Genomic DNA, 20,708 nt, shown 5'->3' on the forward strand with positions numbered 1-20,708 from the left:
TTACGACCTTTCTTAAGGGATGCCGCAACGGTCCTAAGTCATTTTTTCCAGCGCCATTGTAACTTCAAACAGTCACTAAACAAGCTGTTGTAAGGCGAGGACCACCTGTATTTCACAGAGCCTCCCACCTCCCCCCCCCTCAAGACCCTCCCTTGCTTTTGCACGGAAGAATGGGGGCAATCCTTACTTCAAAAACACATCTTCAAAACAGACCCCACTGCCTTCTCCCACAAAAAAAACAAGAAAGTACACAAAAGTTTCTTTGGGTGTCTTTAATATAAATGTCCACTGTCCGGAGCAGCAGCTAGCCCGATGACAGAAGCGAGACATGTCCGACAGAGAAAAAGTCAGGAGCATAAGCGAGGGCGGACAAGCCAAAGCAAGCTATGCAGAAGACATTCCCAGAATTGGCTTTTATTCACACGTGTGTGTATATATATCTCTGAAACCAGAAAACCGGCTTGAAGCAGAAAGCGAGGGGAGGGGGTTTTGCAAAGCAGGCCCACTCATGAAAAGCATCCAAGATCCTTAAGTAGCAAGAGTTCATGCTTCCGGAGAGCTCCTTTGCCCAGAAGGTGGTTTAAAAGCCCTTCCTTCCTTGCCATCCCATCCGGAAAAATTTGAAATGAGTTGAAAGCCGGCCCTTTCGCTGGTCTCTCGCGTGCAGGAGACCCACCCAGCCTGCCTTCCTTCCTTCCTTCCTCCATGCTCCATCCGGCCCAACCGCTGTGGAGCTGTCCCTTCCGAATCGTCCGTAGAGTCTCGTGGAGTCCAGAAGAATTGCTCCAGCTTTCATTTTTCGCCCTTGTCGTCCTCCTTCCTCTTGTCGCTGACGTCCTCCTGGATGATTTCCACCTCCAGCCGGCCGATGTAGAGGGAGATGGCGCACAGCCAGAAGAGGGCCACGCTCACCACGGCGGCCGAGTTCAGGAGAGCGGCCGAGTAGGAGAGCATCATGGTGCGACGGAGGAGGAGGAGGCTGACGAAGTAGGAGGCGCTGCCGTACGAGACGCAGATTCCCCCGAGGATGAAGAAACCTGAAGGGGAAACGTGGGCAGAGAGGAAGACCCGTCGTTAACTAGGTGAAGGCCAAAAGGTGGACCTGGCTGTCCAGCCATCCTGCCCACGGGAGCCGCAGCTGCCCAGATGCTGAAGGGGGACAGTTGTGGCCAAGCTACCTCTGGGCACCCAGCCAGGCCGAAGGGCCTCCAGATCACTCACCATAGGCCGCTTCCCGCCCCATGTCGCTCTGCATGTAGGAAATCACGCCAATGCCCGTAGCCAGCAGCCCATTCCGAAACCAGGATAGGAAGGCTGACGGAAAGGGAGAAAGGGGAGAGTTTCACAATTAGCTCTGCATATCCATTCATCCATCCAGCATAGTTATCTGTCTGCCTGTCTATCATTTACCTATCTTTCATCTATCATCTATTCTATCTATCTATCTATCTATCTATCTATCTATCTATCTATCTATCTATCTATCTATCTCTATTAAACTATCATCTATCCTCCATCTATCTGTCTGTCTATGTATCATCTAGCCATCTATGCCTGTATCTATGTACCTACCTATTAAACTATTTATTATCTCTTTCATATATAATATATATATAATATAAAATCTCTCATATATACAATATAAATATAAAATCATCTAGCCATCTATGCCTATATCTATCTATCTATCTATCTATCTATCTATCATCTATATCTATCTATCTATCATCTATATCTATCTATCTATCTATCTATCTATCTATCTATCTATCTATCTATCTATCTGTCATCTAGCCATCTGTGCCTGTTATCTATCTATGTATCTCTCTCTTAAACTATTTCTCTATCATCTGTCTACCCACCCATCCATCTAATATTATCTATAAAATTTAGGTTATTCCAGGGAGGGTCTTCTGAGAGGCCGTACACAGAATCACTGTCTTATTTTTCCCCTTTTCATTACTTATTTACTTATTAAATTTTTGATGCCCATCTCACCACGAGGTGACTCTGAGTGGCTTACATTGGTCAAAAGAATAGAACAATACAATAGCATGTACACAATAAGAATAAAACCCTATAAATGTACAAGTTATCAGCTACAATTAAAAGATGAGGGAAGGATTGGGATAAGGGGGGGGAGGAAGGTGGAATCTGCATTTAATTGTTTAATTATTTTTTTAAATAAATCTTGATGCCTGGCATTGTCTCAGCACAATGATGCTTATATGACATGATTAGAGATTATTTTTTACTATCTAATTAACACAATATTGAAAATAGAGAAAAAAAGTAAAAAAAAAATCAGCAGTATTCATTGCAATTTAGGAGGCCGATATTGAAGGCATTGAATTATTTGGCTAGCTTAAATATAATGATAAATATAATATTGAGAAAAAGAACTGCTGCCGTTCATATAAAAATATTGCTTATATACTAGCTTTGATCTTAAACTATTGACCTGATATCAAATTATTTTTAATGTGTGTATATTTTTATAGGCTGACAAAAGGAAAAAGCCCAACTTTGATAGACTGCAATTCCCATCATGCCCCGCGGGGGCAGCAACTGTGGCACACTCGCTCAGCTGCCAGGTAACCGTCCAGCCCCGCCCCGTGACGTCATCCGCCAGCCCCGCCCTCCCCTCCTCACCGGTCTCGTGACTCTTGCGGAGCAGCCAGGCGTCCGCCTTGTCCAGCTCGGAAGCGGGCGGGAGGACCGCGCCGCGGCCGGAGTTGGGCCTCGTCGGCCTCCGTAGCCACGGCCAGGCCTCTCCCCTCAGCAGCTCGCCGGCTCGCCTGGCCCGCACCGCGACCCGGCCCCACCAACCGCCGCCGAACGCCATGGCGAGGAGGAGGCCCGGAGCCGCTCTGGGGATAGGATACCTCGGTCTCCAGTTACGTCAGGCGCGGTGGGTGGGACTAGCCGTGATAAGTGCGGAGACAAGCGGGCGTTGCTCGAAAGGCCACTGGCTGAGGCTGCTGTTTGTTTGGAAGGGGGCGGGACTCAGCCCATAAGTACACACCGCCTCCGGTCCTGCTCTTGCAGGTTTCGGGTGGAAATGCATGCTGGTAGATGTAGTTCCCAATTGGAATAGGAGGCAAAAGGTGGAACCGCCCTCTCTCAACCCCGACACGAGCGCTGCGAAAAGTGCCACGAATCCAATGAAAGTCATTCTCATTTTTTAGGTCTTTGCATGACAAATCGGGCGTTTTTCATTGGGGGGGACTTATTTTCCCCATTTTTTAAGACACTGTATCCTCATCCCCGGGATCTTGGATAAACTATTGGCAGATTGTGCAGGTTTATTATATGCCAGCAGTGAATCCAGGGACCAGGGAACAAAGTTTCAAGGCCGGCCTTTCACATCTTCTTCCTAATGTTTAACTATACACAGGGAGTCCTTGACTTAACAACCATTCAGTCACTGTTCAAAGTTACAACAGCATTGAAAAAGTGACTTATATGACCATTTCCCAGAGTTATGACCCTTGCAGCATTTTCACGTGATCAAAATTCAGATGCTTGACAACTGGTCTCATACTTATGACGGTCGCAGTGTCCTGGGGTCATGTGATCCTTCTGCTACTTTCTGACAAGCAAAGTCAATGGGGAAGCCTAATTCACTTAACAATTAAAATGCAGTCATTAACTTAACCACTGTGGCAAAAAAGGCCGTAAAATGAGGCAAAACTCATTTAACAACAGACTCATTTAGCAATAGAAATGTTGGAGTCAAATTATAGCTCTAAATTGAAGATTACTTGTAAAACCTTTAAACAAACATCCCAAAGTGCCTGTCTTGACTCCCATTTTCCCCACAACAACCCTGTGTGGTGGTCTTACAGGAAGCACAACACCCCAAGGTCATCCAAATGGCTTGCATGCCTAAGGCAGGACTAGAACTCACCTCCTTTGGTTTCTAAACCTTCCACACCCACAAAAAAAATCCACGCCTGGGTGGGTGGTGCATTTTTAGCATGCACTGACCTGTCTTGTATCGGTTTTGACTTGCAAAGGATGCAGCAGCCTGATACAATCTTGAGATTCGTAGCAGCAGAACACGGATAACTGCATTTCCACCTTGCATATTAGCCATTTATAGCTTACGTGGAATTTGTAGCCAGATTAAAATGCTATAAAAGTAAAAACTCCACTTAATGTTGGAAAAAAAATAATCCCAGGAACTTCCTTCAATTCATTTATTCTGCTACCCTGGAGGGACATGTTGACATCTTAATTATAAGATTTCTGAAGCCCTGGAGTGGAACCAGTTATTTATTATACCATAATGGTAACTTCCTTGTTGAAAATGCTGGAATCATCTACCATAGTTTAGAACATCCCTTTACAACAGACTGCAATCCAAAACACAACTAGAATAAATACTGCACACAAATTAGCAATAACAGTTTTGGGTTTTGTTCAAAAATTCCTTCACAGATTGAAAAAAAAAATAACAACGGAATACAATTAATAAATATAGAGAAAAATGTTAAACCAAACAAAAAACCCAGAAAACAGCCATTTAGCCACTATTGTCAAAAGATAACACTTGCTGGCCCAGGTTGCAAAGGTTTAACAATATTTCTGCTGGAGTGTTTTAAAAGAGAGAGAGAGAGAAATCCTTTTCATGCCCATTCTTCTTTTCTGTTGTCTGCAGTTCCAAGTGGAGAAAGCTTGACCCAAACCAACCAGCATGGTTTCTCCAGGACCATTGTTCACGCCCTTTCCCCCCCCCCATCCCCGTGTACCAGGTTTACACCGGCTTGGAAGGGATTCCTGCAGGGGGGGGGAACCCTCGGTAACATCGGGACAAGAATGCCAAGTGGAAGCTTGCTGTGCCTCCCGTGCAGACGTGACGGCTGTCCCCCTCCCACGGAAAGAGGGACGGGGCTGGATGGGGAGCTGCGGGATCTTCTGAGAAGTCTCAGCCGGGACTCAAGCTGCAAATTCCAATTTCAAACGCACACACGGACGCAATCCACACAACTCCGGAGAGACCAGCTGCTTCTCAACAGCCTCCGCAAGGCCCCCTGGCCCCCCCCCCCGCCTCCGGCCCTCCGGGTTGTCTGCAGCGAGCGCGCCTGGCCGCGCGCCACGAAGAGCGATCCTCCGCTCAGGATTGCGCGTCCTCCTCCTGTTGCTGCTGCGGCGGCGGCTTCCCCGGGACGAAGAAGCCCATCCTTGTGGCGTGCCCTTCCCGGAGCTGCTCCAGCTGCCTCTGCCCGCGGCGCAGCAGGTATTCGATGAGCAGCACGTCGGTGCGCGGGATGCGGGCAGCCCGGCGGAACTCGGCCTGCACTCGCGGCAGGAAGCCCGGCTTGCCTCGGCAGGCGCGCAGGAACTGCCGGTAGAGGAGGAGCACTTCGCGTTGCAGGCGGCTCTGCCTGGCCATCAGGCCGGGGCCGAGAGAGGCGATCGGGGCAAGAGCCGGGCCGGGCGTCCTTCCAGCGGCGAGGGGTCTTCGCTATCCAGACGGAGCTGCCTCCTGCGCAGTCGGGACCCCGGAGGCAGCGGCGTGCCCCGGAATGGCCATGCACCGCCCTCTTCCCACGTGCAAACCCACCCCGGAGTTTCACGTGTTTCGATGCACGTGAAAAGGGGTCACAGCTTGCTTCCTCCCCAAGCAAGGAATGTCTCGAGCATCGCTCCGAATTGCGGGTCGTGGGGACAGACCCTCCAGGACCCTCTGCCCCGGCCGGGATCTAGGTCTGTCCGCCGGAGGGAGTGCACAGGCCGCTGCAACGGAGACCCCCGCCGCCCCCTTCCCCGCTTGAGCCCACCGGCTCACCGCCTGTCCCGGGCGCGCCTCCGAAGAGGTCGCTTAGATTAGAACGTTGAGACTTCGCCGCGTTCGCCTCGCTTCCTATTGGCCGCTGCCCTGGGGGCGTTCCCAGGAAGCCTGGAGGAGGTGCCATGAAGAGGAGTGGACTTCAACTCCCAGGATTCCCCCGCTAGGAAAACTTGCCAAGAAAATCAGGTGAGACTCCTAGTTGTTTTCCTGCCTTGACTGTAGTTGGGTAGGTTTGCAAGTGGCAACTGTAGGGCTCTTACACAGTTGTGGTGGAAGTGTACTCCTTGACTTACAACAGTTCAGTTAGTGACCGAAGTTACAAACAGTATTGGAAAAAAGTGATTTACAATCGCTTTCCCCCCCATTTTTCACACTTATGATCACTGCAGCTCAATTGTGGTCGTATGTTGAGGACCACCTGCAGTCTGGATTCCCAAGAGGGAGGGGCTACATTCAAGAGGAGCAAGAGGCAACTCAGCTCAAAAGAGTCTGTGAGAGAAAGAGGGTGAAGACAACTCCTCCTTAATTCCCAGGGCTATACGGCTTATAGGGCGGGGTTAGCCTGCTTTAGTTTGGCAAGATTCTGCCTATGGGAGAGGAATAATAAAGAAATCTGGAAGAATCACAATTTGTCTCTTTTGGGTCTTGGAGGAGCGTGACATGGTGCATTAAACCCATCTTGATAGAAGGGCTTCAGAACACAGGCCATAGAATCCCACTCCTCCAGCTAGATAGACCAAAGGCCAAGAGGAAGTGATGTCATACGCACAATCTCACCACATTTCCCCCTCCCTTATATTATGACATCATATGATGTCCCCGCGGTTTGTACCACCAGCACCTTGACTTGGCTTAAGGCCACATTTCTGAAAATTTCCTTCCCTGTTTTTGCTTGCCTGGAGAGAGAGAAAAGAAATTCACACTGAAGCACGTTTGTCTGGAATGTATCTGACCCCCTCTTCCAAAACTTTTAATTTGTAATGATCACACAGCATCTTCGAGCAGCACAAAAACAAAACGGAACCACAAAGACCCACAATGGAAAAAAAAAAAAGTGTCATCAAAATGATTCGGTTTAGATTTTGTTTTGTTTCGAAACCAGAGTTGTATATACATCTGTTCAGAACCCTCAATCTCAGTTTCCACTCGCTGTCACGGGAAATTTGGGGAGACATCACCGTTATCTCTCCCTCCCCCAAATGGCTACCACAATCAAAGACATTCTGGTTCTCTGTTACTGACCTAAAGGGTGTGCATGGAAAAAATCAGGCAATGCGGCATCTTCACTGAACAGAGACAACCAGGGGAAAGGGACAAACAACGAACACGTCGAAACACACAGTTCTTCTGCTTCACTCAAGCTACCCCCGACTTGGAATCAGAGTGCAGCGGTGCTCTGCGGAAACAGCGGCAACCGGGGAGGCTCTGTCAGCAAGCAGGGGCTGTGGAGATCCTCTCCGCTTCCCTCCTCCTTCTGCTTCCCTCACATTTCATCATCCAGCCCATAGTCCTCTTCTGGGAAGTCCCCCACGGTGACATGCTGAGGCTTCACAAAGGCTCCGTACTTTGGCTGGCACTCAAAATATTGCTTGCCGTTGACGCTGTCAGGAAAGGAAAGGAAAGGAAATAGCACCAAATGAGCACATGGATCAAATGCGGTTGAAGTTACGATGGCACTGAAGCAAGTGACTTAAGACCATTTTTCACACTTATGTCCACTGCAGCATCCCCATGGTCATGTGATCAAAATTCGGTCTCTTGGCAAATTAACTCATATTTATGATGGTTGCAGTGATCATGTGATCATCTTTTGGGACCTTTTGACAAGCAAAGTCAGTGGAGAAGCCAGATTCACTTAACAACCATGTTACTGACTTAACATAAGTCTTAAAAGCTGTCAAGTTTGGAGACCCCTGCAATATACATTTTATTAAGAAATAAAATAAAATTCTCCACTGTGGACCCTCTTTTTCGCAGCCAGAAACTCAGGACCCCACAAGAGGGGGCGTGTGGACAGCTACAAGGCCAAAAACAGAGCAAAGGGGGATTTACCTGCCATCATGTTTTCCCACAGGTTCGTCATACTTGATCCCAACCCAGTAACCAGGTTTGAATTCTGTTAAGCCTATGAAAAACCAAAGAGAGAGTCATAAAAGTATTCAACCAACTCTTGTGTGTGCACTGTTTCAGACAGCCAATTGAAGCAGGCTAACTAACAATTTACTGAAATTCAAAGTAGCAAAAAAGGGATCAGAGTTGTGTTCACTGTGTTTCAAGAGCAAGCCACACAGGCAGAGATCTAGTTGTGTGTGTTTTTTTAAAGGTTTCGCTTCTCATCCAAGAAGCTTCTTCAATTTATCAGAACTGAAGAAGCTTCTTCAGAATGGAAGAAGCTTCTTGGATGAGAAGTGAAACCTTTTCAAAGAAAAAAATAAAACCAACGAAGTCCAGTTCCCTCTTAAAAAGCGATTTTGGGACCTTGGACGTAAAAGCCAAATACTCACCCACGTACATCACCATCCCCCGTTTGCTGGGCTGCCCAGATGCTCGCACTTCACACCTGGCCCCCACGGAAATGGCCTCCGCCAGGGCTTTCTCCTCTATCAGCTTCTGCTCTAACTCAGCCTCCTTCCTCGACATTTCCTCCTTATTGTACTGTCCCAGCTTGCTGCGCTTCATGAACGAGCGGGCCGTGTCTGCGGGGCAGAGCCAGTGGCTTAGCAGAGGCCTTTTGTAGGGACCCCCCAAAAAAGCCAACCTCCCTCCATTGGTAAGTCTTTAAAAATTCGGTTTTCATAAAAGCATCCACCTTGTATCACTGGGAAAGGAAGACCTCAAAGGGACCACCCTTTTCCACGCTTTTTGCTCAGAAGCTGAACCAAATATTTATATATTTAATATATATAATATAAATTACATTGAATACATATATATACATACAGATACATACAGATATTATATATGTAATATCAACATCTGTATTTTTTATGTATATATCGATTGGGGAATAGATATACAGTATACAGAGAAACAGACAGACAACAGATGGAAATTATATATATATATATATATATCCATCTGTTGTCTGTCTCTCTCTCTTTACATATAAATATATAATATCCAATTGTTATTCTTAAGAAATAAGATTTACTTCTCTCAATGAAGGGGAAATGATGTCAGCTTCAAGGCTGATGGGGTTTCCTCCCACCCCCATTTCCATTTCACCCAGCAATTCCAGGCTGGCTGAGGAATTCTGGGAGTTGAAGTCCACAAGTCTTAAAATGGCCAACTTTGGACACCCCTGCTCTAAACCCCACTTCTGGAATAAATAAGCGTCTGTTGCTCAAACATCCCACATGGAGGGCGTGACTTCTGTTCTTACCTGCTCGCTTGTCGTATTCAGTATCCGAAATCTGGAACTTCTCCACCCTCGAGACATCTTCGTATTCCCCGACTGTTGCACTGCTTCGGTCTATCACCTACGGGGCCAAAGAAGGCATCCACTTCAGGTCACTGGTAGGTTCCAGTCCAGAAGCAAAGGTGAATGTTGTTCAACTAACTCAAGGGTCCCCAAACGTGGCGACTTTAAGACTTGTGGACTTCAGCTCCCAGAATTCATAGCTGGCTAGGGAATTCTGGGAGTTGAAATCCACACGTCTTACAGGCACGTTTGGAGACCTCGGCTCAAGAACAACCCTCAGAGAATTAATAAAGTTTTTTTGCAATAGGGAAAGAAGCCTTAAGAAAAGAGCCGGAATCCATGCAGACTCACATGGATTCGGCATCCATCGTCAATCGGGTACGAGCCCAGCAAGGCCTCATCGCGGTCCAGCTTCATCACAAACTTGTCGTCCGGGGTGTAGAGTTCGAGTTCCATGCAGGAGGCTGGGCTTCCAACGACGAGTTCCAGCTTGCACTAGCAAAGAGAAAACCCATCAGGATTCCTCGCAGGTACAAGTAGTCCTCAACTTACAACCACAATGGAGCCCAAAATTTCCATTGCTGAGTGAGACATTTGTTAAGCAGGTTTTGCCCCATTTTACCACCTTCCTTGCCGCAGTGGCTAAGTGAATCCCTGCAGTTGTTAAATTAGTCACACGGTCGTTAAGCAAATCTGGCTTCCCCATGGACTTGGCTTGTTAAGTCAAAAGTGATCACAGGACCCCAGGACACTGTGACCGTCATAAATACGAGTCAGTTGCCAAGCGTCTGAAATTTGCTCACGTGACCTGGGGATGCTGCGACGGTCGTATGAAAAACGGTCATAGGTCACTTCTTTCAGTGTCGTGGTAACTTCGAACGGTCATTAAACAAATGTCTGTAAATCGAGGATTGCCTGTGACTGGCAACACAGCCATTCCCCCCCCCCTTTGCCCTTGATTGCAGCAGTGGCTCAACCTTCTGGGTCCAACATCATCCATTTCAGCCGGCCCCTCAAAACAATTCAGTATGGAAGCAGCGGAGCCAGGAGGAAAGGAAGTGGAATCTCCCAGCCATCCTTAACTGTGACTGGAGGTTCAGCTAAAGATCTCTTTGGGATAACAGAACCAGCAAGTACAGCAACATTGATGGGATAGAAAGTGGAGCTGCTGAACTTGCTCCACTAAAATTTCATTTATTTCTCCACTTTATCCGCCACCCATCTCATTATCTGACTCTGGGTGGCTCACCGCAGTATAAAACGGAGGCATAAAAAGATTAAGAGCATTACAATTAAGGTGAACCACAAATAAATAAATGAAACGTTAAAACCAAGGGGCACGGATGGGAAGGGAGCGGGGACTTTTGTCTCTCGCCCCATCAACCACCACCAACTGGACCCCTCCTTTTCAGTTCCCTGCAAATTTTCCAAAACTGAATTATTTCAGAAGGGAATTCCTCAAGTCTGTAGCTCATGTGGCCTTCCCTTCCTTTTGTGTGTGTCCATGCTTCTATATGGAGGCTGTTGCCATTACTGCTTTCCTATTTATGTTTTGATCCGTTTCAAACACGGGGTGGAAACTTTTAAACCATCAAGAGTCATCGCTTCAGCGTGGCAGGGCAGAGGTGCTACAAATTAAATAGCTAGAAAGAAAGAAAGAAAGAAAGAAAGAAAGAAAGAAAGAAAGAAAGAAAGAAAGAAAGAAAGAAAGAAAGAAAGAAAGAAAGAAGGACTCTCCTGAGCATCAAATCCCACTTTAATTCCCAATTCTCTGAATGGCAAACAAACTGCTCTTCTGATGAATTCTCGGCAACAATAACGCAGCCTGCCAAAGGGTGGTTCAGCGCTAACAAAGCGGAACGGAGAAGGCAGGCTTGGCAAGTATTATTCTTAATATTCTCTGCAAATTTTTCATCACCAACCTTATATATAATATACAGACAGACAGACACACATCCGTACAAAGGAGAGGGAAAAAAAGCCAGCCCTTGGCATAAGGCCATAAGCTGGAGCTGTGCAAAGAGGGCACAAGGCTGAGTGGCAGATTTACCCAACCGGGCACGAAATGCCAGCTGCCAGGCTGCAGATAATCTCTGCCAGGATGCACAATGCAGAGACTGTTATTCTGTTGATCAGTGGCCTGTCTGGAGGGTTGCAGCTCAAAAAAAAAAAAAAAAAAAAGGGGGGGGGGAGAGAAGGCACCTACCAAGGTAGTCTGGGAAATCCAGGGAGCCTCTCCTATTTCTGAGGCTGGTAATTAAAGGAGTCAGTTTCGGTGGGAAGTGCCCAGGTGGCCAAAACCAGCCACTTTGCCCGCCAAAACCAGGCAGAGGATCAAAGAGTGCCATCTGTGGAGAACCCGCTGTGTGTGTGTGTGTGTGTGTGTGCGCAAGCGCCCTGCGTTTATAACAACCAGGGATGATCAGGAGCACACAATCTACTGTGATGCACAAACTCCGGGGAATTGCTTCCCTCTGTGCAGGTGATTCTCCCTGGGCATAGGAATCTTTCTCTTCCTTGGGGGTCAGACAAGCCCTCCAAAAAGAGCCGAAGGGGGAGGGATTTTTGCCTTTTTAGGGTGCTTTTAATCCTCGGATCAAACCTGCACTCCCACTGCAATTTGGCTGCCATGACTGATGGACAGCAAAATGGCACAGGGTCCCCGAAATGCAGCAATGAGTCTACAGCAAAAGAAGCCCCTTCAAATTTGGGGTGGGGCTCAGCTCTATTTTAAAACCTTAAAAGATTAATGCTTTAATAAAGTGTTTCATTATTTAGCTGTCGTCACAGCAACTCACAGCCCAGTGTGGAAAGCCAAAACCGGAAAGAGAATGCAGAATCCCAGAATATATGAGTGGGAAGTGATCTTAGAGATCGTCTAGTCATATCTCTTTTCAGGGTGAGGATACCTGAAACCATCAGAGGCAAGAGGGGGAAGCTATAAATCCTGATGGGGCCACCAGTCTCATTCCTTCAGCAATGGTGGGTTCTTCCTCAGGGATGAGGTGGGGCGAGCTCCCTTAAGTGGGAGGGGTCCTTGTGAACAGTGCAGCAATCCAAACACTGTTTAAGCCCATCCTGGATCTGGGAGACCTATAGGTCCAATCATCCCCAGCTGGCAGTGGAGTTCTGGGCCAAGACTCCCGGAGGGTACCTGCAGTGTGCACACATGCCCCTCTCTCTCCCTCTCTCCATCCTTATTATCTGTATATCATCTATCATGTATCAGTCTAGTCATATATCATATCTATCTATCTATCTATCTATCTATCTATCTATCTATCTATCTATCTATCTATCTATCTATCCATCCATATCTATCTATCCATATCTATCTATCTATCTATCTATCTATCTATCTATCTATCTATCTATCTATCTATCTATCTATCTATCTATTATCTATCTATCTAGTTTTAGGTAGGTATGTGTGTGCACTGTGTACACAAACACACAAATATACAAACATGTATTTGCGTGCATTTGTATATACATGTGTGTCCCCCCCCCACACACGTTTGTTAAATTTATATGTTAATTTACTAACTTACTGATAAATCTACTGGTGAATTAAGCCTTATATGTATCCTCAGCGTGAATGCAGAGCGATGCCCCCTTGGGGCTGCCATCCTCTCCCATTTTGCCTTGCAGAACATTCACAAATATAATACAATTTTTGATGCTGATACATCAGCCTGACCCTCCCCCCCCCTTTTCCCAAGGCGGCTTTCTGTCATTCTCCCCCACAAGGGCCCTGCAAGGTAGGCTGAGCAGGGAGGGGTTATGGCCCAGACCCCTCCCCCCAACCGCCACCAGAACTTCCACGGGGCACTTGGGGCATGTGGATTCCCACATCCCTAAGCCACGCCGGCAGGGCCTCATGGGCTGGGAGAGGGGGAGGCTGGCAAGGGCCGGGCAAGGACCTGTGCCAGGAGCCGCTGAGGATGGGAGTTGTAGTCCACCAGCCTGACCACGGACTCCCTCTCCCATCGGGCTGGGGATGATGGGCGCGGGTGGCCTGCTCCCCGCCCTACCTTGAACTCGGCGATGGTGAGGCCCCGGCCATATCTCTTCAGGGCCCGGAAGGAGTTAAGGCTGCTGCTGATGGAGATCGACACCACCGCGGGGGTCCCGGCCACGCTCATCCCGGCCGCCGCCACCGTCGCTGCTCCCGGTGCCGCCGCCGCCGCCCCGCCTCAGGCCCCTTCTCGGGCCGCTCCCTCCGGCCAGCCAATCAGCGCCGCGCCGCTCGTCCCACTGGCCAATCACCTGTCCGCTCGCCGCGCCTGCCCCGCCCGCGTCCTGCGCGGCCCGGCCTTCCTTTCTCCTGCGGAGTTTCTGCCCTCGGCCCCGCCCTCCCTTCATCCGGCCTCGAAGGCCGGGCAGGGAGGCCCGCCAATAGAAAGTTGCGATACATCTCGCGGGAGCAGAAGCGGCCAATGAGGACGCGCGATGGAGAAGGGCGGGCAAGGCTGAAGCCGGGCAGCTGCTGGTGGAGAAAAGGCCAGGCTGGGTGCGGAGGAGCGAAAGCCGCAATCGCAAGTGCGCGGTGCTTTTGTGGGGGCCTTGCACGGGGGTCCTGCGGCTCCTCGCACCGGAGGAGTGAAAGAGGGGCTCAGCCTTCGTCTACAATTGGGTCCGGCGGAAGGAAAGCCCCTGCTTTGACGCTGGCGTGGATTGTCTTCTACGTGCGTGGCTGGGGAGCATGGGACTTGCAGTGCCCCAGCTTGGGGAAAGAAGCCAGGGAGCCTGACTCATTGCAGATTCTTTGCAAAAGCACAGTTTGGACCCATCACGGCATTCCCTCTCGTGTGAAAAGCAAGGTTATGCATTTTGAATAAAAGGATTGCATAAATCAGTATTTCTCAACAAAAGCAAGGTTAAGTCTTAAAAGTCGCTCAGGTTGAAACAATGTGCAGGGGCAGGGATGACTAACCTCCCCGACTTTTAAGACTTTGGAACTTCAACTCCCAGAATTCCCCAGTTAGCAAAGCTTCAAAATCCCTTCCAGCCTTAAGAGTATAAAATGTCCCTCTGATAAATACATACAGAGGTTCCACCACTGCACAAAAAGTGGGAGCTCAAACCACAAAAAGTGGGAGCTCAAACCAGCTTCTCCTTCCCCAGCCTGACTTCAATTCCCTGCAACCACTTCTTGAATTGGATACCCATTTCTCACTTCTATTGATCGTTTGGCAGTTCTAAACTGAAAAAAAGCATTCCTTCAATTATTTTTTTAAGGGATTACTGCAGGTGAATCAGGCAGAACTTTTCAGTGCTCCAGATACTTTTAATATTAAAGCCCATCACAGGTTCCAGACAAAATCCAGCCTCTGCTATCCCTGAAGATGTCTTCCGTCAGATGAGAGAGAGAGAGAGTGAGTCTGCAAGGGGTCACACAGGAAGGGTCTAGGAACAGGACCCAGGGAGGCAGAAGAAGGCTTGGCCATGGGAGACAGCAACTTCTCTTGATCCAGGAATGGGTGGCAAAGACTCCAAGAGAAATGGAGCCTTGTGAAGAGGCTGCAGATGGACCGCTGACCATCTCTACTGCACGCAAAAGCTCTGGTTGGGAAAACTTCACCTGAAAGCCTACAGAGATGTTGTGGGTCAGGGTCACCTTGGACCAAGGATGTAACTCAATGCAGAACAACATCCTTTGAAGGTTCTGGACATCATCTCATCAGCCTGGGCATCTCTCAAGGTTTTCTGTTAATTTTTCCAAAGAACTTTGTTGGGGCAGTTTCGATGAAGGCCGTCATCTGATCCTGGTTCCTGGACTTGCATCTGGGAGGAAGAAGTCCCTTGAAGAGAGAAGGGGAACCCTCAACGCCCCTCCTCTTCACCTTCTTGTAGGTTCTCTTCAAGTGGCTGAAAGGGCCCAGCCTCTCATTCAAAATGAAGTCCCAAAGAACGAGGCCCCAGGACTGGGGATAGGGACGGTTGTCATAATATTCAGCAGCAATCTTCTTCACCTGCAACAGAGACAATTTGGGCAGGACCAGGAGCGAGGAGGTCCAATACTGGTCACAGTGATGGACTCCAAGGAGCTCTGGAGACCATGTAGGAACTAGAACTGGTGCCTTCCAATAACATACAGATAGTCTTAACCCAATTCAACACATTAAGACAACATTAAGCCAAAATAGCCTACTGTGGGAATGCAATTTCTAGGTGTTTCCTTGATCTCTTTCAATTTATTTTGTGACCACACCCATCTTATAGCATGTCAGCTCTGCATGGACATCAATTGGGCTTATGAAACTCAAAGTTGGCAGAAGAATAAATGAATATTTTACTGGGACACAGAAAGGATAACAAAAAAACAAGTGGGAAGGGACCTTGGAGGTTTTCTAGTCGTCGAGCAGGAGATCTATACAGAGGTATACAACCTTGGAACTTTAAGACTGTGAACTTGTGAACTTCAATGGCCAGAATTCCCCAGCCAGCATGGGGAAACCCACAAGTCTTAAAGTTCCACAAGTCTTACAGATCCTAAGGTTGGACACCCTTAGTCCATACCATTCCAGACAAATGGCTGTCCAATCTCTTCTTAAAAACCTCCAGTGATGGAGCACCCAAAACTTCTGGAGGCAGGTGGTTCCACTGGTTAATTGTTCTAACTGTCAGAAAATTTCTCCTTAGTTCTAGCATGCTTCTCTCCTTGATTAGTTTCCACCTGTTGCTTTTTGTCCTGCCTTTGGGTTCTTTGGAGAACAGGTGGACACCCTCTTTGTGGCAGCCCATCAAATATTGGAAGACTATCATGTCACCCCTAATCCTCCTTTTCATGAAATTAGACCAGGGGTCTCAAAAACTTGGCAACTTTAAGACGTATGAACTTCAATTCCCAGAATTTCCCAGCCATCCAAGTTATCTGGGGAATTCTGAAAATTGAAGCCCACAAGTTAAAGGTTGCCAAGTTTGGAGACCCCTGAATTAGATATACCCAATTCCTGCAACCATTCTTCATATATTTTAGCCTCCAGATCCCTAATCATCTGTGTTTGCTCTTCTCTGCACTCTTTCTAGACTCTATCTAGAGGGCACAACATGGTGGAAAATGTTGAGAGGGGTCTCATTAAAATGTATTAAAATCCTTATGGGGATATAAATGTATCGGACTTCTTTTGAAAACATTTAATTGTGGGTAGGGAAGAGTTCCAATAATAGAAAAAGGAAAAAATATTTTCAAATTTGAGTCAATTTCTTTCATTGGGCAAGACACTATGTTTCAGAAACTCTGTTATAACATTTTAGCAGAATCCTAGAAAGCAAAGGAAAGCAAAATAAACCAGCTCTGGATTTTTTTTTTTCTTAAAGAAAAAAAGACTGAAAAAAATAATTCAAAATAAAACCAAGGGCTGCCTGGCAAGATTATGACAGGGAGGAGAAGATGCAAACAAAAAACAGAAAAAGAGCTTTGAATTTTAGGTGGAGGGGACGACCCACCAACCAGAATGGCAATCTGTTGTAAGAGAGGCAATCCCCATCACCCCTCCCACAAGGCCGGCTAATGGGACCTGTAGTCCAAAGTATCTCCTATACTGTATATATAACCATAGTTTTATTTTTATTATTTTTTTGTATATATTACATTTTCAGATATTTTTGAAAAAAGTGAGCATTTTAAGCAGGGGGGGGAGGAACCTTGAGGACAAGGCATTTCACACCCATACCCAGCGTCGCAGCCGCCTAATCGCCTTCACCTGTGCGGCCGAGACCCATCTGGCCGTGATGAGCCTTCCCGCGCTCCACACCCGTCTCCATGGCAACCGCCCCGCGAGCAGGGGAGACAGCAGACCGATCACACCTGTGTTTTCGCGCGCAGGAGCACGCGCCCTTCCCGCCCAGCGCCCTCGGACCGCCTAGCGGGTTTCTTTCTGCTCGCCCATCTCGCCCGTGATTGGCTTCTCCGAAAATGCTCCTCTAGGATTGGCTGAGCAGTCTGTCCCTTCTCCGAGAGGCGGGGACATTTAAAAAGTCGGCGGGCTCCTTAGGCTGAGTGCAAAAAAGCAAAGCGAGCGCGCTGCCCAGGCAGCAGACGCCGCTACCGCGTCTCTCGGTCCCCGAAAGGGACGATGCTGCGGGGCGCCGGGGGGCCAAAATGTCTCTCTCCGGTGCTCCCGCGGCCCAAGCCCTCGAGCTCGAGGCCGGGCAGGGCCTTTTGAGCTTTTGAGGTAATTCTAGCGGAGACTTTTCTAGCTGTAAGATGCCTGAGGGGAGCGTGAGGGGAGCGCGAGTTCTTGAGCGAATTAATAGCCCCTGTGGTAATTCTAAGCGCGGCGCGTATTCTTTGGAATAAAACGCCAGGGGTGGCTGAGGTAATATCTCGACGGTGTTTTATTCACACGACGCCAATACCACAGGTCCCTAAAGACACTTGTCTCAAGTCTTGGCAAATTGCTGGGTCTTGAAGTCATTTTAGTCAAAACTCAAGTTCTTAAAATTTTGGTGGAACAGAAAGGGCCGATGCTGCGGGGCGCCGGGGGGCTAAAAAGTCTCTCTCTGGCGTTCCCGCGGCCCAAGCCCTCCAGCTCGAGGCCGGGCAGGGCCTTTTGAGCTTTGAGGTAATTCTAGCGGAGACTTTTCTACGTTGTAAGATACTGAGGGGAGCGCGAGTTCTTTAGCTAATTAATAGCTTATTGGTCTCGGGGAGTCAGGATAGCACCTGTGATAATTTTAAGCGCCGCGTGTATTCTTTGGAGTAAAACGCACGGGTGGCTAAGGTAATATCTCAACGGTGTTTTATTCAAAGGACGCCAATACCACAGGTCACTAAAGATACGGGGAATAACGCAAACCGCTGTGTCTTGAAGTAATTCTAGTCAAAGCGCAGGTTTTTAAAATTTTGGTGGAACCTGAGATAATTTCAGCCATGTTGTTTTTAAAAAAGGACCAAACCACCACAGGTGAATAAGAGTTAAAATTAACTTTAAAGATAAAATTGCCTCAGGAGCGGACCTTCCTCTCGGGAATAAAGTGAATTCTTGGTGCCTGAGGGAATTTTAGCCAGGACTTCAAGTTCTTAGAATAAAATGTTGGAGTAAATCTGAGATAATTTTAGCCATGTCCATGCAGTAAGCTGAGGCAATTTTAGCCAGGTGTAGTTAAAAGGGCTAAACTACCACAGGTGAACAAGCATTAAAATTAGCTTAAAGGCAAAATGACTTCAGTCCCTGGAGTTGCCCTTTCTTGAATAAAGTCAGCTCTTGGGACCTGAGGAAGTTTTGGTCAAGGCTCAAATCCTTAAAAGAAGCAAAATATGTAGAGGACTAGCTAATTCAAGTAACTAAATAAAAAAGTTAACTAAAATTACTTCAGGTTAGGGAATTGGACTTATTTTCTTGAAATAAAGTCAATTCTGGAGGCCTGAGGCAATTTTAGCCAAGGCTCAGGTCCTTAGAGTAAAATATTGATGGAACCTGAGATAATCTCAGCATGGACAGCCATTTGTCTGAAATGGTATAGGGTTTCCTGCCTGAGCAGGGGGTTGGACTAGATGACCTCCAAGATCCCTTCCAACTTTATTATTATTATGTCCTTTTAAAAGGGACCCAAACCACCACAGGGAATGAGAGTTAAAATTAGCTTGGGGGTAAAGTGAGGTTATCTTAGCCATGTCCTTGCAGGCTAAAAAGTATTTCAAATAAGTAGAGGTGAAAGTTAACTAAAATTACTTCAGGCCCAAGACCTGGCTTAACTCTCAGGAAATTGCTTCAGTATCTGGAGTTGCCCTTATTTTCTCCCAAGTCAACTCTTGGGACCTGAGGAAATTTTAGTCAAGGCTCAAGTCCTCAAATGAAGCAAAACATGTAAAAGATGACTAGTTGCATGGTCTGAAGAATTCTCAAGGGGACAATTGTTTCAATTCATTATTGTCTTCTTTCACTCGTAGGACAAAACACAAAAATCCCCTTTTGATTGATTGCTTTTCTAGTCTCTGAACATAAGCTGGTCATTTGGTGATGTTGATTTTTTTTAATTTCAAAGGCATGAATCCATATAGACGAAGAAGAAGACATCAACAGTAAGACAGATGGTTTAATTCATTCTCCAGTATATCATGAAAGTGTGGAAGCCTGGCAGATACTGTTTGCAACATGTTTATTCCTGCAAAAATTGTTTACAAAGTATCAATGGTAAAAAAAAAAATCTGAGCTGTCACAAGTTTAACTATTAGCTGCGGTTCTTAGAATTAGACAGGGTCCTAGGAGCATCCCACATACCCACAGACATGGCGATTTTGGTGATGCCCCCCCTGGTGGAGGTCTTTCGGTCCCTGAGCTTCCACTCTGTGACACTCACACTGAATGAGCCGGGGAAGCAAACTGCTACCTGTCTCATTGAATCCCTGAGCAAACACTGTGGGGGACTCACACTGGAAGTCCTCTCTGGGGTGGGCCTGGGTGACCCTTTCAGTCCCTGAGCACGCACTGAGGGCGAATCACACTGGTAGAGTGAACAGGGTCCACTCCTCCAATGCCTGAGGACCCCCTCAGTGAGACTCAAACTGGAAGGCAATCCTTTGCAATCGTCTCACACTAGAAATAAGGCGTCCTTGGTGCTCTCTGAGCTTGGTGGTTTTCTTGTAGACGTTTCATTAGCAAACTAGGGAACATCATCAGTGCTAGTAGAAGGGAGTGTGGTTTGCTGTCAGTTTATGTTCGAGTAGCTTTTTTCAGTGTTGTTGAAAATGGTCTTGGAGGTCCTTTGTTGTGGTATTTGTGGTTAGCTTCTTTGACCGTTCCTTGATTGCGGTATTGTTTTCTTGCCATGGCGATGGTTTTTAGAACCTGAAATAAAACCTCAATGGCCATTTTTAATATTAGCTGTGGCCGTTGAGGTTAGGGTTTTCTAGCTTTGCAGACTGAGCGGAGGAAGAATCGCACACCTGCTGCCAAAAGTTCCTCGAAAGAGACAACGCTTGCTGGGCACGACTGAGGAAGAAACAAAAGAAAAAGAAGAAAGAAGAGAGCATGAAAATGTCTCCAGCTCAAGCCCTTCGGCTGTGATGTGGCGTCCTACGCTGTGAGGTAAGTTTAGCCGAGTCTTGTATTCTTCAAAGTTTTGGAATATGGAGGGAGGTGGATGGTCCTTCCTAGATAAGTAACACCTGCAACTGAGGTAATAGTAAGCACTACGTACTGTGCATTCTTAGGAGTAAAACTCCAATGGCAGCTGAAGTAATGTTAGGTCTTTTTTTATCTCAAAGGCATGTATTCTACACCACCTTAGAAGACAGAAGACTCAGCTGTCGGCCTGCGGCATTGATGGAAGTAGGAATGGAACGCAAGAATGAATATGATCTCCATCAAGAATGATACTTCACCAAGTCAATCACAACTCACCTTTAGATGATAGATTTTTTAGAGCATTCTTGCCTGCTGTAAATTTAGCCATGGCAATGGTTATTAGAACCAAAAAATCCTCCTCAATGGCCCTATTTAATCCTAGGCATGGCTGTTGATGGATTATAGATTTTATAGT

At 47.3% G+C, this 20,708-nt stretch overlaps 3 protein-coding genes and 1 long non-coding RNA gene across 4 annotated transcripts; 1 reads left to right on the forward strand and 3 right to left on the reverse strand.

Annotated features, from left to right (window-relative positions):
• Positions 1 to 256: 256 nt before the first annotated feature.
• TMEM160 (transmembrane protein 160) lies at positions 257 to 2,910 on the reverse strand. The gene is made up of 3 exons (XM_039325081.1): positions 2,653 to 2,910; positions 1,222 to 1,314; positions 257 to 1,037 (listed from the first exon to the last, which is right to left on the reverse strand). Exons 1-3 carry the CDS (start codon positions 2,843 to 2,845, stop codon positions 793 to 795), a joined length of 531 nt encoding a protein of 176 aa, XP_039181015.1. The 5' UTR covers positions 2,846 to 2,910; the 3' UTR covers positions 257 to 792.
• A 1,355-nt stretch (positions 2,911 to 4,265) lies between these two features.
• Positions 4,266 to 6,592, reverse strand: SDHAF1 (succinate dehydrogenase complex assembly factor 1). Its single transcript, XM_039325082.1, has one exon. It carries the CDS (start codon positions 5,396 to 5,398, stop codon positions 5,120 to 5,122), a length of 279 nt encoding a protein of 92 aa, XP_039181016.1. The 5' UTR covers positions 5,399 to 6,592; the 3' UTR covers positions 4,266 to 5,119.
• Positions 6,593 to 6,729: 137 nt separating this feature from the next.
• On the reverse strand, positions 6,730 to 13,440 carry TBCB (tubulin folding cofactor B). The gene is made up of 6 exons (XM_039325080.1): positions 13,253 to 13,440; positions 9,570 to 9,713; positions 9,180 to 9,276; positions 8,302 to 8,493; positions 7,850 to 7,922; positions 6,730 to 7,398 (listed from the first exon to the last, which is right to left on the reverse strand). The coding sequence occupies exons 1-6, from the start codon at positions 13,361 to 13,363 to the stop codon at positions 7,281 to 7,283; spliced, it is 735 nt and encodes a 244-aa protein (XP_039181014.1). The 5' UTR covers positions 13,364 to 13,440; the 3' UTR covers positions 6,730 to 7,280.
• A 3,824-nt stretch (positions 13,441 to 17,264) lies between these two features.
• LOC120299838 lies at positions 17,265 to 20,707 on the forward strand. The gene is made up of 3 exons (XR_005554488.1): positions 17,265 to 17,398; positions 19,212 to 20,254; positions 20,434 to 20,707. It is a non-coding gene; the product is annotated as an uncharacterized LOC120299838 (long non-coding RNA).
• Position 20,708: the final 1 nt, after the last annotated feature.

The sequence above is a fragment of the Crotalus tigris genome, unplaced genomic scaffold, assembly GCF_016545835.1.
Source record: "Crotalus tigris isolate CLP2741 ecotype Arizona unplaced genomic scaffold, ASM1654583v1 scf7180000024316.1084291, whole genome shotgun sequence".
Classification (NCBI taxonomy): domain Eukaryota; kingdom Metazoa; phylum Chordata; class Lepidosauria; order Squamata; family Viperidae; genus Crotalus; species Crotalus tigris.

What these genes read in the sequence shown, in the direction of transcription:
- TMEM160 (XM_039325081.1), bottom strand. Translation starts at nt 2,845, where the DNA reads ATGGCGTTCGGCGGCGGTTGGTGGGGCCGGGTCGCGGTGCGGGCCAGG. An exon ending in CCGCAAGAGTCACGAGACCG is followed by an intron (nt 1,315 to 2,652) that starts GTGAGGAGGGGA and finishes CCTTTCCGTCAG; the next exon opens with CCTTCCTATCCTGGTTTCGG. An exon ending in GGGGCGGGAAGCGGCCTATG is followed by an intron (nt 1,038 to 1,221) that starts GTGAGTGATCTG and finishes TTTCCCCTTCAG; the next exon opens with GTTTCTTCATCCTCGGGGGA.
- SDHAF1 (XM_039325082.1), bottom strand. Translation starts at nt 5,398, where the DNA reads ATGGCCAGGCAGAGCCGCCTGCAACGCGAAGTGCTCCTCCTCTACCGG.
- TBCB (XM_039325080.1), bottom strand. Translation starts at nt 13,363, where the DNA reads ATGAGCGTGGCCGGGACCCCCGCGGTGGTGTCGATCTCCATCAGCAGC. An exon ending in GGGGATGGTGATGTACGTGG is followed by an intron (nt 7,923 to 8,301) that starts GTGAGTATTTGG and finishes GGTTTTTCATAG; the next exon opens with GCTTAACAGAATTCAAACCT. An exon ending in GTGGGAAAACATGATGGCAG is followed by an intron (nt 7,399 to 7,849) that starts GTAAATCCCCCT and finishes CTTTCCTGACAG; the next exon opens with CGTCAACGGCAAGCAATATT.